The 23,571-nt window shown below is 40.9% G+C and overlaps 1 protein-coding gene across 1 annotated transcript in view; it reads left to right on the forward strand.

Moving 5' to 3' along the window:
- Window positions 1-23,571, forward strand: part of LOC104390867 (chromosome unknown open reading frame, human C10orf76) — a 111,712-nt gene that overhangs the window by 27,238 nt on the left and 60,903 nt on the right. Inside the window, exons 18-22 of the mRNA XM_010000074.1 lie at window positions 794-854; window positions 3,741-3,829; window positions 16,213-16,295; window positions 16,783-16,909; window positions 19,581-19,656. Of these exons, the coding sequence (XP_009998376.1) occupies window positions 794-854; window positions 3,741-3,829; window positions 16,213-16,295; window positions 16,783-16,909; window positions 19,581-19,656 (436 nt within the window). The remainder of the gene's footprint in view (window positions 1-793; window positions 855-3,740; window positions 3,830-16,212; window positions 16,296-16,782; window positions 16,910-19,580; window positions 19,657-23,571) is intronic.

Consider the following 23,571-nt stretch of genomic DNA (forward strand, 5'->3'; position numbering starts at 1 on the left):
TTTCCCTAGACTGTTTTTAGGCCACTATTGAGTCATTTTTCTGGGCTATTTAGTACCCTAGGAGGTTACATCTCTCAGTTGTTTCCACTGGCATGGGTTAAGCATTTTATGTTGTAGTTGTGTTGGGCAGAGAACACACACACATTATTAGTGTTCTTTAGCTGAACCATAGTAGCTCTTTCAAATTGCATTTCTGTACTCTCTGCCTCTTATCCAAACACTGGGAGCCCTTAAATGTTAGAGACGTTCTCCTTTCCCCCCCTCCCCACGTGAGTGAGCCTTAAGCAGAAGTTTACTCTGTGTTGAGATCAGACTAAATTTACTTGCTTCAGAATTTATCTTAGGGAAAAATGGGTGTGTCTATAATGTCTTCTCTCCAAACATCTAGATTGTGCATTCTGGAAGAATGGTTCTTCAAAATGTGCTTCTCAATGGAATTTTCTGTCAGTGACAAGGCTTGAAATATGAGAGCAATTCTAAACATTGGATTTTGTGGTGTATTCTTTATTTGAATAACAGTGGGGGAAATCATGGAGAAGCAGTGCCTCAAAGGAAATTACATGACATGCCCTCAGTTTCCAGTAGGTTTGGATTGGGGTTTTTGTTTGTTTGTTTTCATTCCATGTGTAATTCTCTTTAAAACAAACAAAAGAAGGGAAATTTCTCTAATTTAAGCATGACTGTTGTCTGGTAGAGAGGTAGGTAAGTGGGGTAGATTGCCTCTGCCATTGTTGTCTACTAGAAGTTAACTGTAGCTAGTTCAATACTAACTTTGTAATTTTCTTTCTGTCAGATTTGATGGTGGAGTTCATTGTAACACACATGATGAAAGAATTTCCGATGGATCTCTATGTGTAAGTGTCTGTGTGGTAACTTGTGATTTTGTTTGAAGTTTGAATTTGGATGGAATTCTAGTCAGAGAGCAATCTTCTGGCTGAAATAAAACTTTGTGGCTGGTGGGGAGCAGGATGGCTTTTCATGAGCTCTTCCAGCAAGTTTTTCTGCTTCAGAAATGCTGTGTGCCAGAAGATGGAAAGCAAAATGAATTTCCACCTTTCAGACTGATTTACTAATCTACTTGATCAAAAACAAAGAGCTTTTCAGTCTGAAAGGAGTTTCACAGTAACAGTCATTGCAAGAATCCCTACTTCCAGAAACTGAATCTTGGTCTAAGAAACTGAAAAGACAGTTTTGAAAAACCAAGGAAAGCTGATGTGAGGCCTGGAGGACAGTGTGGAGAGTGGGACAGAGATGTTTAAGCTTGAAATAGTCTGCTAGGTAGTGAGGGGTAAAACTTAGCAACAGGGAAGAGGACAGAAGAGGACAGGGCTACACATGAGCACTCCTTGTGTCCCAGGAGGCCTCTAGAATGCTTTGTTCTGCTTTAGCCTGGAGGGCTGGAATAGGATTTAGGCAGATCATTGCCTTTGCTCTGACTGACTGTACAGTACTGAATTTCCCCAAGGCTTGAACAGCACTATATTCTGTAGAAAAGATAAAGATACATAGGCTGTTTTGCCTTAAAGGTGACTTTTCAGCATGTTCTATTTTGCCCCAATAGCTGCAACTACAGTGTCTTTGCAAGGGTTATACAGTTCAACTATAAATTTGTGAAAAATATTTTTGAATGACAATTAGAGAATTACTTGTAAATGGGTGTAGTGCATTGGAATTTCACAAGGAAGATGTGAAATGCTTGCGCTCAGAAGAAAAGTTACATCTAGAAACCCTCTGAGAGTAGAAGTGATGAGCAGTAGCAACCATCAGTGGGCATCTGTATCCATTCATTTTGGCACATTTGTGCAGTCCTTTCACTACACTCCTGTCTGGAACCATCTCATAGCAGACACAGTTATTGCACGCAAAGTGGATGTTCTGAATGCACAAATAGTGTCATACTTCTCTGCAATACATTTTAAAGGTGGCAATATGAAGCTGCTCAAGGGAGGGCATATTAATATTTAAAAGAGAAATTGAAGTTGTTTTGACCAAGGCTGTTTTTAGGGTTTTTTTATTGTTCACTATGTGTATTATGAATCCTCAGCACAAAGCTAAAAAACAGATGCTCCACCAAGATGCATAACATAATAACTAAAGCAGTTGTATAACTAAAGCATTTTGTTAGGAGTCTATAGGCTAGTAGTTGTTGCTTTGGTTCCTTAGGCAGAGGCACCTACGACTGTTAAACCCCTCCTCATCCCTTTTCTTCCATGCTTTGATTTCACCCAGAAAGCTGTATGCTACTGTGAACAACTACAAGGTTTGAATGCTGAGATATGTCTGCAGAGTATTTTGCATGAACAGCTATTGTAATTATAAAGAAATGCATTAGCTGTTGCCAGATTCTATCTGGTCAGTGCCTTTAATAGCTTTTTTGGAGTGGCCAATTTTAGTCTTGCATCCAAGGAAATACAAAGGTGGAACTGGGCATTGTCTGGTACCAGTAACATGAGAAAACATCAGGTCTCTTCCCAGAGTGATGGCTGCTCCTGAGCTGAAGGCAGCTGTCTGTATCCTAGCAGGTTTGCTTCCTTTTCTTGGTTGAATTTATGATAATCCAATTTGAAATACAGCAGTGAATGTGATGCTCATTATTAATGGTTTTAAATGTATTTGTCTAAAGTTAGTTTCAGTCCTTACCTCATCATGGTATTTTTGGGATCATCTAAGTGTCTGAAAAGAACCATGTATGCTTTCTGTATATTATTTCTTAAGACTTTTTAAAGCCTTATTTTGAACTCCTCACCCCATTTTTAATAACTTCAATGCAAATTTATAAAATTTGATTTCTCTGTCTTTGTCTGATGTGTAGAGTCTTTCAATAGTGTCTTTTCAGAGAGATGTTGATACTGGTGAGATAATGTGGTTCTGAGAAATAAGAATTTGGGGAAAATATTGTTTTTGTTGTTTTGAAGTCTTCCTTCTGTTTTTTCTAAATGTCAGGAACTAAAAATAGCTTTGTCTAACAAATTCAAATTTGTGTATAATTTCTGTCTTGTCTTTGATGATAGCTAGTGCTAGATAATTACTCATTGTATATTTTGTTCTGATGTTATTTATGAGGAATGTCTGTGCAACTAAGAGTTTGAATGAACACTAGGTGCTTTACAGACCTACAGGATTTGGAGACTTCACAAGGATATTAGCTGTATGTCGGGACATTTCAGAGCTTGTAGGTGTATTGATCATTCCAAGGCTCATGCTTAATTTATTTAAGGAGACTGGAAAACTTGACAGAAATTTCTCTTTTAAAGTAACTAAACTGCATGCCTTAGTCAAACTGCAGTTTGTTTGACTCTGTGATTTCCTTTATCCTCATAGTTTGAGCAGAGAAAAACAAAAGCTCCATCGTGTCCAGATTTTACAAAATTTGAGTGCAGTATCTCATACATATGGAGTCTGCAAGTTAAGCAACTCCATTTGCAAAGTTTAATAAGGCCTTCAAGTAAGAGCAGCAAAGCGTGGAAAGTATTAATTAAATATAAACAACAAACTTACATCTGCAGTTGGTCCAATCTCATTGAGCTAAAACTGACACGTAGGCACCTTTCCCTCCTCTCATCTAGTTCTTTCTTGTGGTTTTTGTTTCCCTTCAGGTGTCCAAAGCCATGAGCCCCATCCTCCTCTGATAGGCTTTGAGTTTGTCTATTTCCATGCTGCTGATTTCAGAGATATTTCCTGGTTCAAGGTAGAATTGCTGGGAAATGTCATGTAATTAATGCTTTGCTATCTTTTTCCAGACGGTGCATTCAGATTGTGCACAAGCTGCTGTGCTACCAGAAGAAATGCAGAGTGAGGCTTCATTACACCTGGAGGGAGCTCTGGTCAGGTACTTTGCACAGACAGTCAAATATGAAAAGCCCAGAGAAAGTGGCTGCCTGGTGGTCATGACTGCTTGTTCCATTGTTGGAGGGTTAAACAGCAAGCAGCAATTCTGTTAAAGCATCTTTATCTTGTTTCTGGGTTGGTATATGCAAATTACCTATTTTGGAAAGCTGGATCTTTATCATAATGGTAGCTAATTTACTTTCTTGCCTGGCCGTGATCACTGTGGCATCCAAATGTTTGGTTTTTTTATTTCATTACCTGAGTCCTTCCTTCACCTGATCAGAGAAATGGAGTAATGTTTTATGCAGTACTGTTTCTCTCTCAGATATTTGTGAATAGAAAGGAGGTAGGCTTTTGGGTAAAGGGAGATGAACCTTACTTTTGTTTTCTTATTATAAGAGATGGATACACATAGAGCAGTGTGGCAGCTCCTCCTGAAGAAAGCAACTTAGATGTGTCAGTAGGAAGGAGAAGAGGCTTTTGACTCCAACCTTTGCATTGATGGTAGATAGTCTGGTTCATGCCACTGATATCCTGATATATGTAAATATAAAAAAATATATATATATAAAAGTATTATGAGGTTTAATTAATAATCTAGTGGACGTGGCCTTATAGAACTGTTTTTTGATGGAATCATTGTGAGGGAGGTCTAAGGAGGGGGGTAGCAGAAGAGACATTAAGACCTAACTGGATTCTTTCACGGATATGGTGTGTGCTTCTGTTCTTATCCTGCAAGGAGTGAAGTAGCTCAGCTAGGAAGGTACAGTTAATCCCCTAGCTGTTATGGCTTAAATAAGAGTTTTATGAAGATTCAAAGGAACGTGGCCCTAATTGTGTATTCCTGGTGCTGTGCATGAGACCTAGGATCATCAGCTTGGCTGGTGTAATGCAACTCTGATGAGGAATCCGAGAGGATGTCTTCTGAAAAAGGCAGTGATGATTGTTTTTTGAAGCTGTTCTCAATTAACATTGAGTGCTTCCCTTCAGTAGCATTGCACAGCTGAGTGTAGGTACAGAGAAATAAACCAACAATCTGAGTCACTTTCAGTTATTACATTTTTGCCTTGTGTGACATATCTCTTATTCAGGCTTTCTAAATTATTCCTGTAGAAGGTGAAGTGTGTGCCCCTAATTAAGGGATTAGCAATATTTTTTAGTTGTTGTTTTCTTCAGAAGAGGGTCCCTACAGGCATGGCTGCAGCATAGTGCTGGTTCAGGAGAGAAGTGTGTACGATGTGGGTGTCTATTGTGAGTAGAAATTACATCTGACAGCGTGTGTGGTATCTTCTCAGCAGCTACAAGTGAACCAGATCCATTCCTATGTGGCTAGGTCTTTCCTACATACTGGCAGTATGGAAGTCTCAAATATAATGCCTTCTGCTTGAAGGTACTTTTTCACAGCTCAAAAAGCACACTCTGGGGCATTTTTCAATCCTTAACTTTCCTGATTTTGGGGGGAGGGGGAAATCCTTGCTACACAGTGAGTTTCAGTATCTTGGGATATTCTTGTTAGCTGTTTCTAATTAGCTGGTGTTTGTACAGTGCTTTGGAAACAGAAAGTGCCTCAGAGATATTAAGTACTGCACACGCTTCGGAAACAGAGCAGTAAAGTGAAAAACACTCAGATTGGTCAGGTTTCCATGAAGAACCCAGAATGTCTGTACATTGGATGTAGCTTAAGATCTTCTTGCTTTCTATAGATTTCTGCATATTTAGAGAGATCCTGTCATGCAGGAGTAAACTGCAGTGAGAATGTTTCAATTTTTTTTGTTATAGGATGTTGAGGTGAACAGGGAGATGCTTCAGTAGCTGATGATTCCCTGGGTTGAATGGTGCATGCACCTGTAAAAGGGCACATCCTGGCAGCTCCAGGTGTGTGCTTCTAGAGTGCTAGATCTGTCACACTAAATGCTAATTGCCAACCCTATCTTTGAGATATATTTAATAATTAACTCTTATCTCTGTCAAGGCTGCTCTTTGATTACACAGAATGCTGCTGCCTTTGATGTGAAAGAATGGCTATTTTTCTGGTCTTGATCTGACAGACAATTCCAAACCAGAGCATAGGGACTTGTGAATTCATTTCTGTGCTTTGTGTGAACATATTCCCCTTTGGGCTTTTATTTTGAATTAAAGAATTAGTCATCACTGCTGGGCAAACAGCTTGTAAGGAGCAGCTATTCACTATAAGGTCTGAGATCTTGGGTTGTCCCATCAGGTGTGCTTTACAGAAGGTCTTCAAGCCCACACTTGTCTTCTTGAGTGACAAGGTGTGTGATGACTGAAGCAATGCCCCTGTTGTGCAGAGTGGATAATAGCAGTGGAAGGCCCCCAGCAGAGCTGAGTGGAACAAAGAATCTGGTGGAAATTGATGTAAGGAAGTATTAAAAGAAAGGGGGAGAATTCTGCATAGCATGCAAAAGGAGGAAAGTTTTTTCAGGCAGAAAATAACGTTTGAGAAGACAAAGGGAATACTGTGGGGTAGGTGGTTGGTATAGGGTGTGGAAAAACTGAGATAAAGGTTGTAGGTGGAAGCTGTAGCAGTGCATGGAGCCTTCTGTTCACTTGCAGATTCTAATGTTAGCTAGTCTCTAATTAAGGAAAGCCACTTGTGTGATATCTGATGGATAGATGATCTTCCTCTGTGGGTGGTGCTTTGTCTACAGTATAGAAGGCCAGCAACACTTTGAAAAGTTTCTGCATTACCTTTTGTGTTTTTTTGTGTTGGTTTTTTTTTTCATTTGCAATGGTTGCAGAGGAAGCAGTGGAGCCTGCTGTTTGGCATCTCGCAGGACACATAACAGGCTGTTCCTGCATACTGTATAGTTCTTTGGATACGCCACTGTGTGGCACATGGCTAACATATGATCTTACTTCTGTTGGACTTTGTGTTTCTACATGTGAGCTTGAGGAAGAACAATGTTGTTACCGAGTCTTTGGTTGTGATCCAGCCTTAGCTTCACTATTGGAGTAATTCTTCATATTAAGTCAAGGAATTAGGACCATGGCACTCAATACAATATACATTTCTAGCTGTGCTGAGCAGATGACCAAGACTGTTTAGCTGACAGAAAATGATGCAGGGGTTTGAGAGCTGGAAGCAGGACTGATTTGTAGGTGGCAAAAGTAGTACATGTAAGCTGGCTGTAGCTAAAGGTAGTGTGAAAATAAGTATCAGATCACTAGTGGAGTTAAATTCTGGATTATCCTAAGAAGAGTGCTGGAGAGGGAAAAGCCATTGTAATTTGATTAGTCTATGCAAATTATTACTGAGTGCAGTTACTAGTAGGTAGACCAGGCATTCAGATCCAGAGATGCCTGTTGATCTTGGTTCTTCTTTAGCAGACCTTTCCAGCAGATTTGCTTCAGTTCAATCGTCTGTGGTTAGCATGTGGTTCTTCTAGTTGAGTGCTCAAGATGAGCTTCAGGTTTTTCTTCTGTGACAGTCTAGTACTGGTGACTAGCCTGGGAATTTGGCCAAGGTCAGAAACTGTTAGTGGGTATGATTTTGTTTACCTGTTTCCTTACAGACATTGTGGTCAGTTGGAAAACTCTTGGACTGTTATGCCAGGTACCATATATTTTTTAAACACTGATTTATTAAATGTCAGCTGTAAGGTACTTTGTAGAGCTGATAAAGAAATGTTACTCAGTAGCAGCCAGTTCCCTGCTTCCAGAAACATCATGTTATGTCCAGTGTTTTTCTTCAGTTCTGCTCCGCATCATGTGGAAATGAGGTTGCTTTTGCTGATCATAAAGGTGATGTTTGGATTTTAATTGATGAACTCTAAGTTGTTTGTACAGCACCTGAGTGATGGAAGGTGCTATGTATGTTGTTGTTGTCAAGCATTATAAGCTACACCAAAAAGAGTTTTTATGAGTCATTTAAGATTTTTATATAGAAAGACCTCTTTTCTGCAACTCCTCCCACCTCAAAATTAGTAATGCTTGAGCAATTCTCTCTGAGCTTAGGGGGAGCAGGTAACTTCTTTGCAGTTGCTATGGTTTGCTTTAAGCAAAAGCCCTGTTTAAAGAAACAGAAAAGCAATTCTACTATAGACTTATAATAACAAGAGTAGATAATAAAAATTAAAGATTTTAGGGAAAAGAATTAAAGACCTAATTTTTTACCTTCTTACAAACTCGGTGTGTCTTATGTGGCTTTAAAAATGCTACCAACATTGAATACCCAACATCAGTCTTCTGCATGCTTTTGAAGTTGTCATAACAGTTCAGAGGAAGCAGTTGTGGTCCAGCTGGTGGTATAGTAAGGTTGCTGTGGTAGTTGCTGTGCAATGAAGAGTTCTATAATACAGTAACAAAATGGTAAATGTTTTAAAGGTGTGTGAAGGTTTGCAAGCATAAGAGAATGGTCTTTTCAGCACAGCATCTTCAAAGGCAAATAATAAAGGTGATGCAGGGATAGGGTAAAATGGAACAGGAGCTTGTGTGTCAAGTGTAAAACGCTTTCAGAAAATGAAATCTAGGGTGGGACAGAAGGTCTTTTTGTCTGTTAAATGCTTATACTTGAACTTACTGCTTTGGTAAGAAAAATAAGTATTTATGTGAGACTTGACCTTTCAAACACAGTCCAGCAGAAATGCTTTCACTTTGCTGCACTGCTTGTAAACTGTAGAACAAATGCTAGAGTTTCAACACCTTTGTAGGTCAACATACTCTGCCTAATGCAGGTTTTACCCGGTGCTTACCTTCTCGTTTTGCTGTGCCTTTTGATAGCGGGAGGCTGGCCCAACTTTTCAAAGCTGGACATTGGAATCTTCATGTGACTGAGAGCTTACAGCTATGTCCCATATACCATGCTGGGGATTTGGAGTTGTTTGAGTACAAAGTGATGCTGGCTTTCTAAAGAGTGCTGCTTCACTGAGGAATGAGGCTGGATTGGGAAGAATGGGCTCCCTCTGCAGTTCCCAGTGGGAAGAGAAACAGTGTCTAAGCTAGTTAAAGCTCACCTAAGCTCAGCTAGGTGAGCTGCTGAGCAACTGGAACAGGAGTGAGAGATCTGAGTTGATGGGGTGAGCAGGTCTTTGGAGCCAGAAGGGGTCTCAACTTGGGAGGATGGAAAGCCTAAAAGGAATTGGAAATTATAGTGATGGGAGGAACAGGAGATCTGTATAAGGGACTAGGTAGGATGAGGTCTGGGGTTAGAGAGGCTGGGATATATTACCAGAGAGAAACTTTGTGTAAGAAATAATTGTGTGATCTGGAAAGGGAGCTATTCAGCGTTTTAAATGCTCAAGGATGGGACTAAATACCCTTTTCCTGTTCTCTTAATTGAATGCCCTCCTGGGATCATACTTTGGTTGGGGAAACTATGGAATGAGAGCTAGTGTCTCATTTAGGAAGCATCTTCTTTTACTTAAATCCTTCTTAGTGTTGTATTACTTAATTCTAGTTACCTTCACTTTATTTTAACACACTTCAGTACCAGTGAAAAAGAGTTTGGCTCTGGTTGCTGATAGAGAGAAAAAGAATAATACAAAATTTGTGGCTGTTACTACTTTTATCTTACCTGCTAATATTGGAATGGAAATTCTTCACCAACAGAGCCTTGCTCACGTGAGCCCAAAGAGAATTTAGTCATTTAAGTGGACAAAAGTTCAGCCTGGCAGGTCTCATCCAGATATATTGTTCTGTCCTGCAAATTACTTTTTAAATAAAGTTAGCTAGCATTGGATAACTTGATTGTGGATCTCTAACAGTTGGTAGATCATGGTGACCTAGTGAGATGGTATGATAATTTCTCCTGGGACAGTCCTATTGATGACAGAAGAGTTACAACCAGAGCTGTTCACAGCCATCTCTTCATCTACATGGAGGGTTGCAGCATTCAGAATACAGTGGTTTATTCCTGTCCCATTTTTGTCTTCAAGAAGCAGCACTTCTGGGTCCCTTACTTTGCTGTTTTTCCACATTCTCAAACAATGTTTTTGCTTTTTCTCCATATGCTCCTCCTTTTCTGATATAAAACCCCATGCAGAAATGTGCAACCTAAACTCCCAAGACTGCTATTTAATGGTTTGAACCTGTGCTGTCAGAATAGGATTGGGCTCAGTACTTGCCTTTGCTCTAAAGAGGAATGAAGCTTGTGGGTGTGAAGTTGGAAAATTTGGTTTCTCTCTTACTGCTTGCTGGATTGCTATCAGGCAGCATTCTCTAGCATCAGCACTCAGCATCTCCATTAAGCTTGCAATTTTTACACCTCTGGCTGTGGTTAGATGGGAACAGTGAGTACCAGGGACTGGGACTGTATAAAGAAAGTTACGGGTTGGAAGTGAAGTGGCCTACTCGGTGGATCCTGGGTTATGCCAGCATGTGCTCTAGCCTTCTGGCAAGCTGTTGCTTCTCATTAAGAACACAGGCTGCTTTCATGCTCGTAACCTGAGAGTCATGGGGAGAAGAGGGGACAGCTGTAGAGTGCCTAGATGCTGGTGATGGGGACCCTGCCAGTAGCCAGCTGCTGGGTGCCTCAGAGCTTTGGTGGTTGGGAGCAGGAATCTGGCAGTGCCTGTGGTAGCAAGCAGGGAGGCAGTGGTGGCAGCCATCGAGCCAGGTGCACTGTTACAGCTATGAGCAGGGTGCTCCCTCCTTCTCAAGAGCACAGAGAAGGAACTGAAGCATGTTGAAGAGTGATGTCGACAGAGCATTTATCGCTTCCCCTGCTCCCCTGGCAGGGCACTGCAGCAGAGTTGCAAGAGTCTTGTTTTCTAGTGCTTTGGCTGATTTGATGGGAAGCTGCAAGTGCTGAACCTGGGTCAATTGGTTCAGTTGTCCAGGGATGCTGGAATAGTTTGTGCCTTGGGGCGTTCTGGTGCATTAATTTGTAGTAGCAATGTAGATATTTCTTGGACACACTTCCTATTCCTGCTACTCTATCTGGAAGCTACCTCTGTTGATTCTTTTCTGTCAGACTGTATCTGTAGATACTAATCTACTGCTGAGTTTGTTGTGATCAGTGTTCTGCTGAGCATCTGCCCATGCTGAATATGGCCTGGTCTGCAACCTCTTAGCACTCAGGTCATCTCAGGATGCTGTATTTGAGCCTTTTGCTTTCCTAATTTTGAATTTCTCTTCAGTTATAGTATCTATTGCAGCTGGTTATTCTGTTTCAAGGTCTCTCCTCCTTGTAACAGCACATGGATATATGGTTATCCTAGCCTGACCCTTGCAACTTCCAGTCTGGAATAGGAGAGCAGACTGGTCTGTGGTTATGCTATTGTTGTGTTATGAGAGTCTGCTATTTCAACACTCTATCCTGTAGTTTCCCTCTTGTAAGGGGATCATGCTGAATTTTGGAATCTGGAAGCCTGTTATGAAGAAGTGTTGTTTGGACTAGTACTTTTCAACAGGCATCTGATATTGACCAGTTAGAAACAGAACACAAAGCACAGGTGGGCCTTTGGTCTGACTGGTACAGTCAGGGCTGCTCATTTGTGTATTTATGCTTCCAGTGCTGCTGAAGACAGAATGGAGCTATTCTCTCTTTTATGTTGGAGGAATCTGAAGCACAGACTAAAATGCTGCTTTCTGAGGAATCAAACCCAGTTTCTTCAGTTCCAATCTAGTGCACTAAGACTTACCAGATGTGACTCACCATGTGCTACTGTGAGTGGTATGGACCTTGCCTTGAGATTATGTGTATTTGAACAGGCTGGCTGTAAGAGGTCCAGAGTGGTTACTGTGCTGCCAAGGCACTCAAAAGCAGAGGATTTATCTGCAGCAAGAAGTATTGCCCAGATGTCATTATCAGCTGCCCTGTAATAATATATGGGTGGGGATCAACCTAAGGTTGAGACACTTAAAGCGGGACACTGAATATACTGTTGGTACTGTGATAACTTCCAGAGGGAATGGGAAAAATCACTGTTCTTCCCTTTGGGCCCTGAGATTTGGAGGGTAGAAAATTAGAGGACTCTAGTGTTGAATACAGGATCCTGTTAATTGACGTTACTCTGCAGCTGAGAAGCCCTCACATCTCTCTCTTGCTCCTTTGTTGAGGGCCATTATATGCACCATTAGAAGATTTTTGACCTATAAGCGCAGCAGATGCAGTGACAGAGGTCTCGGTACTGTGCTTAACCTATCCAGGCTCTCATTGATGTGTGTCTTAGGGCTGTTCTCTTCTGCTCTGTTGTGCAATAATACATCAGAGCCTTCTGATGTTCTTGGCAGAGTCTGTGCTACGTTCTGACTTGCCCAAGGGATACTACTTTTCCTCTTCTCCTCCTTTTCTCTGCTTAACCTGCCTGCAAGCTCCTGTTGCGTTACACTTGATCCAAGCAGTGAACACTGAGACACTAAATAGAACATAAACTTTTTGTGAATCCCAGATGTGTTGGGGCTGAATATACTTCTGTTTGAACCAGGTTTTACAGGGAGAGAAGGAAGTCTGTTATGGAAGGAGGAGAAGGGGAGGGAGGAAGTGAAGGCCACCTGTCCATAAGAGGAATTATCTCCTTTCATATAGAAGAGAACATGCTGGCTGCCCACAGTCTTCTTACAGAGGATTGGCTTGAAGAAGGGCAGCAAATACCTAAGCAGGGGTACCGCTGTTCCTCAGCAGACAGGCTGGCCACAAGAGCTGATAAGGGAAAGTGTGCCCAAGAGCAGCTGTGAAGCAGAGGAGCTAAGAACCTCTTTCAGTTCAGTCATTTCAGTTTAAAAAACAGGGAAGGTATCTGTAAAAGCTGGTGCTGTCATTTTTCATCCTTTGGCTATAATAATCCTTGGAAGAGAAAATTGCCTAAAAACCACCCTGTATGCTTTACACCACTTTCACGTAGAGCCAATCATATGGCTTCATGTCCAGTTTAAGTGGCCACTCAACAGGCTTTTCTGCTTGGTTTTGAGGCTGCAAAAGTAGGTGTTCAGGGCCACATTCTCTCCTTGTTGATTTAAGAAGTGCAGCCTGTGCACTCAGCTCAGATCACAAAATGAGGGGCTTGCATGCAAATACTAATGGCTGCTGGTGTAGTTTAATTACAGCTTCCTGCTTTCTTGCTAAAGAAGTTCTAGTGGCACTATTACATTGTGCAATTATGGGTGGTTTTAGGCTCCCCATAGTGGGTATATTCTGTCCTGATAAGTGATGATAAAGACAGGTATCTTTAGAAAAAAAAGGCTCCAGAGGCTATTGCAAAAATGGTGCTTTAATGTTGAAATAGGTCTCACGCCTAAACTATCCATCACTGTTAAATCCTCGAGCACAAACTGGGATAATTTGGATGAGCCCAAGCAAGGACCACAGTACTGTCTGCCTGTGCAGCTGAGAGCTTGAACCGCTGCTCTATTTGGAACAAACATGGATAATTTCCTGGCTAGACTGTGAGGGCAGCCTGCAGATGGGATATGAGAGGAGAACAGTTGATTGCAGCTGGGAAAAAGTGACACATCTGGCTTGGCTTCAGGTTGTTCAGGAACAGTGGTAGCAGTGCCCTGTGGCTGCTCGGGGAGGAGGGGTGTTCAGCCAGTTGGCCCTTTCTCTGAAGGCTTTTTTTATATGTGTATAATTGCCACTGAAAGGCACTGGGCATGTGAAGCTGGATGTGAAAGTTGTTAATCCTGAAAACTCCAGGGCATTGCTGTCCTCATTTTCAGCACTAAGTCTGCCTTACAAGCAAACTACAGAGATACAGGTAGCCATAGATTTAAGGGTTCATTTTCCACAGTCTTCCTGTTCCTTAGAGCCACTTGAGCAGAGGCTGGTGCAGAATGGTGTGGAAAAAGACTGGTGGCTCTTTGAGCATCAATGTATTGTATATCCTAATTAGGAGTACTGCAGCTTTTTTTTTAATGTGTGTTTTCCAAACACTTGGATAAATCTGTTTGTGAAGGGCTCACAGTGACTGTAAATCTGATGAATTAGCTTTTTGACCAACTGTGAGCCCAGCACTGTTTCTTCTTCAAGTGAAGCATGTCCCTCTCCTTCCTCCTCCTTAGGGAAGGAATGGCATAGATCAGCTGTGAGTGGGCTATGATGTACTGCAATTCAGGTATAAAAACTGATTTCAAGCAGTGGTAATCTCTTGTCTTTTTTCTAACTGGAACAGGAAAATTTAATATGAGCAAATTCATCATGATGGCTGAAACAAATGTAGGAGCTGTTGTTGGGGTAGAACACAGCAGCAGTTCTCCTTCAAGTGTTGTCACCAGTATAGAGCAGTGCAAGTGCTTCAAGGTGGTATCTAAGAAATACTGCAGTGGGCAGTTTTAGGGTACTTGTCCCTGTCAGTGAGTCCTTGTCCTCTAGGCAAACAACGGCTATGCTACTTGTAAAAATAGTGTCTCCCCATTGTGGGCGGCTTTCATGTTCACCCTGTTTTGATGCTCAGTGTCTTCTCGTTATACTGTGTAATCACCTGCTGGCAAAGGCCTTTCAGCAGGGTTCTGGTGGGAGTGAGGGAGGTGATGGGAAGAACAAGAGGCTTCCCACCACTTTTTATAGGAAATCCAGAGCTCTGCTGCTCAGCTTTCAGAAGCCCCAGCTGCCAGTAGTTGAACAGCAGCGCCTAATCATGAGATGTGGCTGTGTGGACTTGTGTGGCCAGGGAAGAGGTAAAACGATGGTTTTAATGATTAAATAGAGAGTGGCCATAAGCTGCTGTGACAGGGATGCAGGGCAGCTGTCTTCAGTCCAAGGCACTGACTGTGGGAGACTACTTTTTTGCTGTGGAGGCTCAGTTACCTTGGCAACCTGTTTTTAGATGGATCTCTGCTCTGGTGGAGAGCCCATCTGTACCTGCTACTTCTTTGTTTTGAAAAGGCTGTTTTACAGAAAAATATCTGACAGGAATATTTCCAGAGCTGGCTTATTGTGGAATCCAGGCTCTACTTTTGGTCCTAAGAGTTTCAGTGTGAGGACAAGGTGATGATGGTATGGGGAGTTCTGTGGCTGGATTGAAAAGGTATTAATATGTCTGCTTCATGAGGTGGGCTGCTGTTGTGGAAGGGAGAGATGCTAATACTATTATTCCTGAAATGTAAATCAACCTGGAAGGTAAATCAATTGCATGTTTGGAGTTTGCAAAGAACTTTGTTCATTCTGGTTTGCAGACAACCTGTTCATTCTGGTTTGCAGTACAGCATCAAGCCACCAGCTGGTAGATTAAACTGAATTAGCTTCTGTCTGCCATGAGTATCTACTGCCCTGAGGGCTGTAGGCCTCCCTTTTGGGGCACATATATAAACTTGTGATACTCCTGGTGAACTTCTAGTATTGGAAGGTAGTGGTTGCAGGACTGTATTCAGAATGTGACAGTTTTCTTTATTTTTGAATCTTACCAGTCTCTTCATGTCTCTCTTTTTACTGTAGGTTTTTTGGTTTGTTTGTTTGTTTTACTTTTTGTGTATACTTTGTAAACCTGAAGAAGGGGGAATCTATACTTTGCTCTTCATTCCTGTTCCTGTGCTTTATCTCCTACTGCTTCATAGCCTGTACCTTTCGGATACCTGTTCTGTATTCACTATGGGGGTCTCCCAGGCTGGAGTTGGCTTTCTCACAGGTTACTGGGTGGTGTGTAAAACCTGTGTAGCAGTGGGGGGAAGACCAGATTAACAAAATTAAATTGGAGTAATTCCTGGTGTTACTGTTAGATGCAGCCACCAATTAGTAGTTAAATAAGAACCATTTTTTAGAAGGCTGTAAAGCGTTCCAGCTGGACTTCACAGGCCATCTCATTCAGATGTTTTAAGTCTCGAAAGCTATTGACTTCAGAGCAGAGAGAATCTGTTCTAGACAGGCATCACGTTTCAGTCCTGAGCAGCTACAATGCAGAAGAAAACAGCTTTCTTTTGAGAAATTTTCAAGAACTAGAAAAAAGATTTTAAAATATCCATTTTTTTCAAGTGTATGGAATGCAATTGTTTGTTTGATTAGAGTTCTTTTAGTCAAGCTTTTTGTTAATTTCCACTATCACTAACTGATTTTGGGTGGTTACAGCAGGAGCTTTTGTTGTGTTTTTTTTAAGACAAGCATGAACCAGATCTGTAGTCTTCACTGCATGGCCCTAGATAATTGACACAATAAAGCACTGTAACTTTCCTTGTACCTTTTCTTGGCTACAGAAAAGCTATGCTGTGGCATTTTTATTTTGTTACTTTTTTTTTAAAACTATGTGTATCAACAAGAGTGACAGTTTGGGGCTGACTACATCATGTTGGTGATGCATGAAGCTGAAATGAGACAGTTAGATTCTCCAACCACAAAAAAAACCCACCCCAAAACAAACCCACATGTAAATTGATATATTTCTGAAAGGTGAGCAGCTGGCATTTAGGTTAGTTTATACTAGAGAATGAAGATGCATTTGTATATAAGTGACTTGTTGAGAATGGCTTTTAAGAAAATACATATTTTTCTCTTAGCTTTGATCAACTTGTTGAAGTTCCTCATGTCTAATGAGACTGTGTTGCTGGCCAAGCACAACATCTTCACTCTTGCTCTTATGGTGAGTACAGTCAAAGCAAATCCTCTTATTTTAAACAACTCTAATTTTGAATTAATCTTAGGAAATAATCGAGGCTTCTGACCTGGAGATACCAGAATAAGGCTACAAAGTGGAGGGATATCATTGTGGTTGGTTTTAGATGTAAAGAGCAGTGCTTGGACTCATTGTGGAGTCTGCTTATTGAGATTAACAAGTCTATGTGAGTAAAGGCTTTGTTTAATTTTATTGATTTGGTAATGTTTTTCCTTATTCTGTGGTCTTTTGTATACAAAATAATAGAAACCTGTTTTCCTGGCCCCAGGTAGGATAGTATTTAAGTTTCTTGTCTGTACTGTAGGAAAATAATGGATAAAGCAATGAAGAAGTGTGATACTGTGTAATGCAATAGGGAGGTAGTTTTTTGAAGGACACAGTTTGTATGGTTTCTGTTGCAGAATGAATGTTGTGTAAATATTCCTGTTGTATTTCTTTTCACTTCTTTGTATAGGTTGTGAACCTGTTCAACATGTTCATCACTTATGGAGATACTTTTCTCCCCACTCCAAGCAGCTATGATGAGCTGTATTATGAAATAATTCGGATGCATCAGAATTTTGACAACCTTTATTCTATGGGTGAGTACCTCTCCCAGCTGGTCAGGACTACTGTTGACTGGAAGTGAGGGTGGTAGTGCAGGGATGATTGTGTCAGGTGTTTTCTGTCCACCTGCTACTAATGTGTCCTAGTGAGTGGGCATGTGTTGCATACTAGGAGAGGTTTGGTAATTTGAGAGTCGAGAGAGGGATAAACTTGGTAAAGGGATAATTTAGTAGTCAGAAAAAAAATAGGAACAGACCCATCACCTCTCTAGCAGCCACTTGCTGTGGTTGAAAATAAAAGTGTCTTGGCACAACTGGGTATGTGGTATTTTGTGCATCTTTGTGTGGGTTTGCATCTATTACATCTGACAGCTTCAAGTCAGAAGGCAGGTACATGCTGCAGAACCAGCCAGCACAGAGAAAAGCTCAATGCAAACAAGAATTTGGAAAAGAATTTGGGAAACTTGTAACAAGAAGCTCACTGTGCTAGACAAATCACATCTACAACACTTATTGCCAAAATAAACCCAAGAAAACAGCCCTCACAAACATGCTTGCAGTGACAAATGAATCACTGGACTGAAGAATGTGCCTACTGGCAAAACAGGGAGAAGCTGGCATCCTTCAAAGAGAGAGGCATGCTGGAATGCCACCAAATGACACCCAGCAGGGAAGAGGAACAGAAGAGAGCAAGGAATGCATGGAGACACAATTGGGCAGTGTATACACAGGAGCCTGCTGCCAAGAGTAGCTGCAGCAGCACTGGTGTAGTGCCTGCCTGCTTGAAGCTGTGAAGGAAAGAATATAGCTGTGCTCTTTGCTTTGTTGTTTAAGAACCTTTCTTCCCTTAACCCCCTGCTCCCTTCTCAGTGTGATCACCCAATTAACAACAGGAGTTAATATGAGCATATAGGAGGAGTTAAAGGGCAGTGGGAGACAGAAAGTTGGCCACAGCTCTTCTGACATGGGAGAGAACCATGTTCACCTAAATAAAAGTAGCTGAATCCTCTCTGCAACTGCAAGCAAAAATGAACTGCCCTTTTGTACAAACTTCCTAAACTTTTCATCCATTATATAAAGGATCACTTGGGCATTTTTTGTACCTTCTGAGCACATAAGTTTTTTTTGCTAACCCATTTCCTACTCCCAGGAATTGCATTTAGTAGGATGAGGTGCTTTTACTAGCCAGTAATTTTTCAAACCTGCTCCCTATGGAAGCTGAAGGAAAGTGTAATGGAAAAGTAATGCACTCAAATACTTACTCAGTTGGGCTGCAGTAGGCACATCTGTTGAAAAAATTCCTTTGTCACATCAGTGTTTTCCATCCTGCCACATAGAACAAATCCCTTTGAATTAATGTTGTAGTTGCTTGAATGGAAACCCTCTCTGAATACATTACTTCACATATTCAAATACAGTATCTGCTGTTTGACAAAATAATGTTACTCTGAGCTGATGTATTTTTTTTTTCTGGTGAGAAGCACTGTCTCAAGTTGATGAAAGCCAGTTTAACCAGCTGTCCTGACAGCTTCCCTTTGCTTGTCAATCCGTCTCTCTACAGCGACCCTTCTGTCACCCAACCTTGGGGCATTTGTTAATACAGATGAGAAAGCCACTCTATCCTTTAGTTTTCCTGTTAATGTGGTTGAAACAGAATATCCGTGCTGGGAGTGAAGGTGGAATCTAATTTCCTTGGTTTTGTGGTTTGTTGTCCTGAATCTGAACTTTATCCAGATCTTCAGGACTGAAAGCTTCTGTCATGCCATAACAGGCATGAGTATGCAGCCACTGTGCTGATGGATTCACTTGTAGAATCCATGTTTCTAGATGATCCTAAATGCAGGTGACATGCAATTCCTTCACTTCTAAGCCAAGGGTCAGCCTTGTGCAATGTAATCTCCAGAAAACCCTGCATACAAATTCTTAGAAAATTCCCTTCTATTCAGGCAATATGGAAATTAATCCAAACATTTGCTGCAGGATCTGTTACTGTTTTGGTACTTACCAGGAGATGTGCAGGTAACTGCCACCATAGAAACGCTACAGAGAGAGTCTGACCTAAATAAATATTTTTAGTACTCTGGCAGAAAAGAATCGAATTCCCTAGAAGTTCTTCCTGTTCCAGAATGTTTTCAGATCTACTCCCAAGTCTGTCAGAGACCATCTGTGCAACAGAATAACACCCTCATTCCCACAGGGAACGTTTTTCCCCTAGGCTGGTGTTTAATTCCTCCCTGCAATTCCAGATAATAAAGGGAGGTAAAGAATCCATCACTGCTGGGGTGGGTGTAAATGCAGGATGTAGTCCAGCTTAGATAGAACCTTGTGTAAATAGGAGCCAGAGGAGGACAGCTGTGTGTGGAATAAAAGATATCATATATCTGGGACACTGCCCTGTTTCTGGTGGAAATGGACTTTAATATGTGATGATGAGATGAGGCAGGAGGACCAGGGCTGGTCTGTCTCCTCTGCTTCCTGTCCCCTGCTGTTAATTGGTTCTGCTCACTTCTGTGCTCATTATATTTCTTAGATGGGCTTTGAAGGGAACCTCTGCCCTGGATCACAGATTGTCTGAAGATAACTTTTGTTTTGATTTGGTTTCAAGGCTGCTGTCTCACCAAAGCAGATTTTTTTTTTTTTTTTAAATGTATTGAATTAGAAAATTGTCAGCTCTGTCCCAGCACTGTTATCTGTCTTTTCCTTTCAGTCCTAAGGCTGTCTACCAATGCTGGTCAATGGAAAGAGCCTGCAAGCAAGGTGACCCATGCATTAGTCAATATTAGGTAAGGAGTAGAAGTTAATAATAATCTTAGAGATTCCTGTGTGACTACATTCTTATTGTGACACTTTCACATTTGTTGGATTGGATTTGGTTTTGAATTTGTTCTCTTTGTTGAGCTAAATTGCTGCTCTAAACAGGGCACACTGGGATAAAGAGAGGATCACCAGGGTTTGATTGTCCTCTCTAATAATTCTCTCAGCTCCTCTGCAGACTGAGTGCTTTCAAAGCGTGGCACAAGCTGTAATGAATTAATTCTCACAGCATTCTTGGGAGAAGTTATACAGTAGGGAACAATGCTGTGCTGGCAGAGCAATTGTGGACCTAATGGATTTCTGTTGTGTGATTCTATTGCCATTCTATGAACCTAAGAAGGGGACTATAAGACAGCTGTAATAAGCAGATTCAGGACCTCTTTTAACATTGCAAAAGTTTTGTGTGTGTTTAAATCTGATTATTTGAGGACATTTCAGTATTCTCTTAAACTTCTCCTTCCTCTTGAAGGGCAGGAGTTTATGCTCTACTTGTAAAGCTAAGGAATATCTAGGGATGCTTTTGTGCTGTATGCCTTCATGACAGCAATTATTTCTTTTCCTGGCTTTGGAATCAGCTAGTACTGACCAAGAGGCTTATTAGTCTTGATTGGAGAATGGAGGCATGCTGGGACAGAAAATTTACTGTTTATCTCCAGCTTGTAAAAAAACCCCTAAGATATAAGTATTTATACTGAAAACACAGCTGTCCATCACTTCCCTAGTTGCCCCAGATACTTAGTGTTTGTGCAACACCAAGTTACTCAGTACTGCTGCATTGCCAGTACTTGTCATTTTCCTCACTACATATGAAATTGTGTAGGACAGACTCTCTGAGGGCATCTTTCAAGTCAATATGCATCTTTACGTGTATATTAACCACCTTAAACGTTCCCTTAGTAAGCCTGTAAGCTTAATAATATAACACACTGTTCCAGAAGATTTATTTTGCTACTATCCTTATTTTTTTTTTGTAAATAGACATAAATGAATGCTTGTGGGCAGATAATGCACTCAGAGTAAAACAGCAGAACAGATAGCTGTTGGCAAATTAATGTCATTTAATGTGACAGAAAGTGTCTGCCTTGGGAATTCTCTATATACCCAGGAAGAGAAGTCTAAACTGGGAAGAGATTAAAAAAAAAGTGGTCACAGGAGGTTTGTGCCCACCTCTGGTTTATGCAATGAAGATTTTGCTTCAGTTCTTAACAGCTGCTTTTGTAAAGATCAGCATGCAATGGAGACAAGATAAAATCAAAATACTGGCACTGTGATAGCTCTCCCTGGACAGCCTGTATCAGACATGTCCAGTACATGGTGCTGTCTGGAGTCAGTGAAGCCTGTAACATGTTTCTCTTTGAGGCTTTTGGTAGCTTTCCCCTGTTCCTGCCAGCTGCTCATGTATCTTGAAATTTTGTGTGATCTTTCACCAACCTTAGTAGTTTTCATGAGTGACTACTTTTCATTCTGACACATTAGAAGAGGTCTAAATTAGAGGTGATTCAAGTCCTGGAGAGGGATTTAAATTCAGAGAAGTTAGTCTGACTTATCCCATTTCCTTTCTCCCTTAAACAATGGGGAGGGAGGGGGGCAGGTATTTTGTCTACTGGTTTGATTTCTTCTCGTGGTAAAATTAATATGTTTGAAGGTTTATTTAACTGAATAGATTTTGGGGCAGCTGATTGTTGGAAGTTGGAGAAAATCAGAGGCACTGTGCCTTTATGAAGGTGATTGGCAATCTGATGTTTCAAAGTGGTGACTAGGATTAGATGCTTCTTTTTTTGTGGCAACATACTTTAGAAAATTCCAAAAGACTCATATGTGTACAGGGAAAACGGATGAAATGAAGGGCCTGTGATAAAGTAATACTCCATTTGGGCCTGAAGACCGAATTTAGGAGTTTTGAAAGTTGCAGATCAGGCAGCAAAAGAACAAAAGGATAATTCTTTGAGGAATGCCTCAAGCCTTCCAAGGTCTGACATTTCTGCAGTCTCCTTGTAAAGATTAATTTGTCCTGGTCTGTTGGCTGCCCTGCTTCTGCAGCAGTGTCTTGTAGGAGGACCAGGGCCATGTGTTTTCTTCTGGTGTTGGACCAGGAGTGCAAACTGGAGCCTTGTGCACACACACTTGTGGCTCTGTGTTGCAGTCACGGATGTGTTGCAATGCCAAAATCACCAGGGAGAAAAGGGAGAGAGGGTGCTTGAGAAGAAGAAACCATTTAGGGCTGTTGGCCTGATGGCTGTAATACAGAAACACAGTATGTTCATGAAAGGCAATATTATTGTAAGATGTAATTATTTCATGTATTGATAATTTAACTTGGCTTAGCTCTATGTTGTCTGGATTTCCAGTTGGTTTATGTCCCTTTGGTTTCCCCTTGGAGTGGTCTTAGTGTGCTGTTTCTTGTTTGGATGCCTTTGTCATGTTTCCCTTGATTTGCTCCATCTTTTTTGAAATTTCTTCTGAGCGATGATTACCTGCTTTTGCTGTAACAGTGCAGTGCAAAGTCATGCTTTATATCTTCATTTCATTACAACAGCTATTTGAAAATAAATAAATAGCCATTTTCCTTATCCAAAGGCCTTTGGTGGGAAAAATGACAAAAGTGAAAACATCCTTGTCTGCCTGCATATGGTGGACTCCTGCAAGTGTCTTAAATCGTAGCGTACAATCTTCTGTGCATTTCTGCCAGCAGAGTAGTGGGGAGTTTTTTTTACAGCTTTTCAAGGCTGCAAAGCATTTGTGTTACAAGACTAACTGTTGGGGAGACACATATAACAGTCCTGCTTGTACCCCTCAGTGGTGGGTTGGTCAGGTCATCTGATTAATTGCTTTAATACAGAGTCAGGGTGAGTAATGCCTAGAGAATCTTGAACATGTTCTGCTTTAAACTTGGCTGCAGAGAAAGATCCCACTTTATGACTCCTATTACGGTATTAACTGTACTTTTTCACTGAACCCTGTTCTCCACTGGGCAGTCTGATTGAGTTTTGTTGTTGCTGATAACCTGATTTTTTCTAGTCCTTACTCCACTAAAAAGAACAGCCACAAATGTTCTTTTTGAGTATTTAGAGGTGAGGAGGCTATTCCTACCTTCTCTCCATACCTCTTCTTTTTACAGACAATTAATTTCTGTCCGACCTAAAGAAAATGACAATTTGAAGATGACAGAATAATAATAGCATTATCTGGCTGAAATCTCGCATACCATACTGGAATAAATGATCCCTATTGCTGTCCTATCCCATAACAGTGATTATAACTTCCACCTGTGGATTTGTTTCTGTGGTTTACATAAATTGAGACATGATGGACTACAAGATAAGCTGCAGCACTGATGGGATTGAAATAAGAAGCCATAGCAGGTAGTGGTTTGAAAACTCACCTTTTCACCTGTGAGGAAATAAGCATATTGTAAGACAAGTAATTTTTTTAAAGCTAACGAGCCTCTTTAAGATAACATTGTGCAGGTTTGCATTTAATGAGAATTTTATTAATGCAGGGTTCAAAGGCGCATCTTCTGATTGCTTATGCAGCAAAGAAGGTGGCAGCTGAATTCTGCTGTGTTCCTTTAATATACTTTCTCCTGATCAGGATTTTTTCAAGGTGAATAAATAGATTAACTCAATGATTAATAGACTGAATTTCCCCATTGTCTGAAATTCGGTCCCATCATAATTTTTAAAGTAATTTTATTTCTTTTTCCGAAACACTTTTAACAAGGAGAGAGTAAGTTTGTAGTATGGAATTAGGTGGTAGGAGATTTATTTTTTTTTAAAGGTGTTTTATGTTCTGCTGTAGCATACACTGCAGTCCTTGCTTGGGTGCTTTAATACACTCTTTATCTTGAAGCTACTTTTGTTCCACTTGAGCCACCCTGTGTGACA

This window comes from Chaetura pelagica, unplaced genomic scaffold (assembly GCF_000747805.2).
Source record: "Chaetura pelagica isolate M959 unplaced genomic scaffold, ChaPel_1.0 scaffold436, whole genome shotgun sequence".
In the NCBI taxonomy this organism is placed as follows: Eukaryota; Metazoa; Chordata; class Aves; order Apodiformes; family Apodidae; genus Chaetura; species Chaetura pelagica.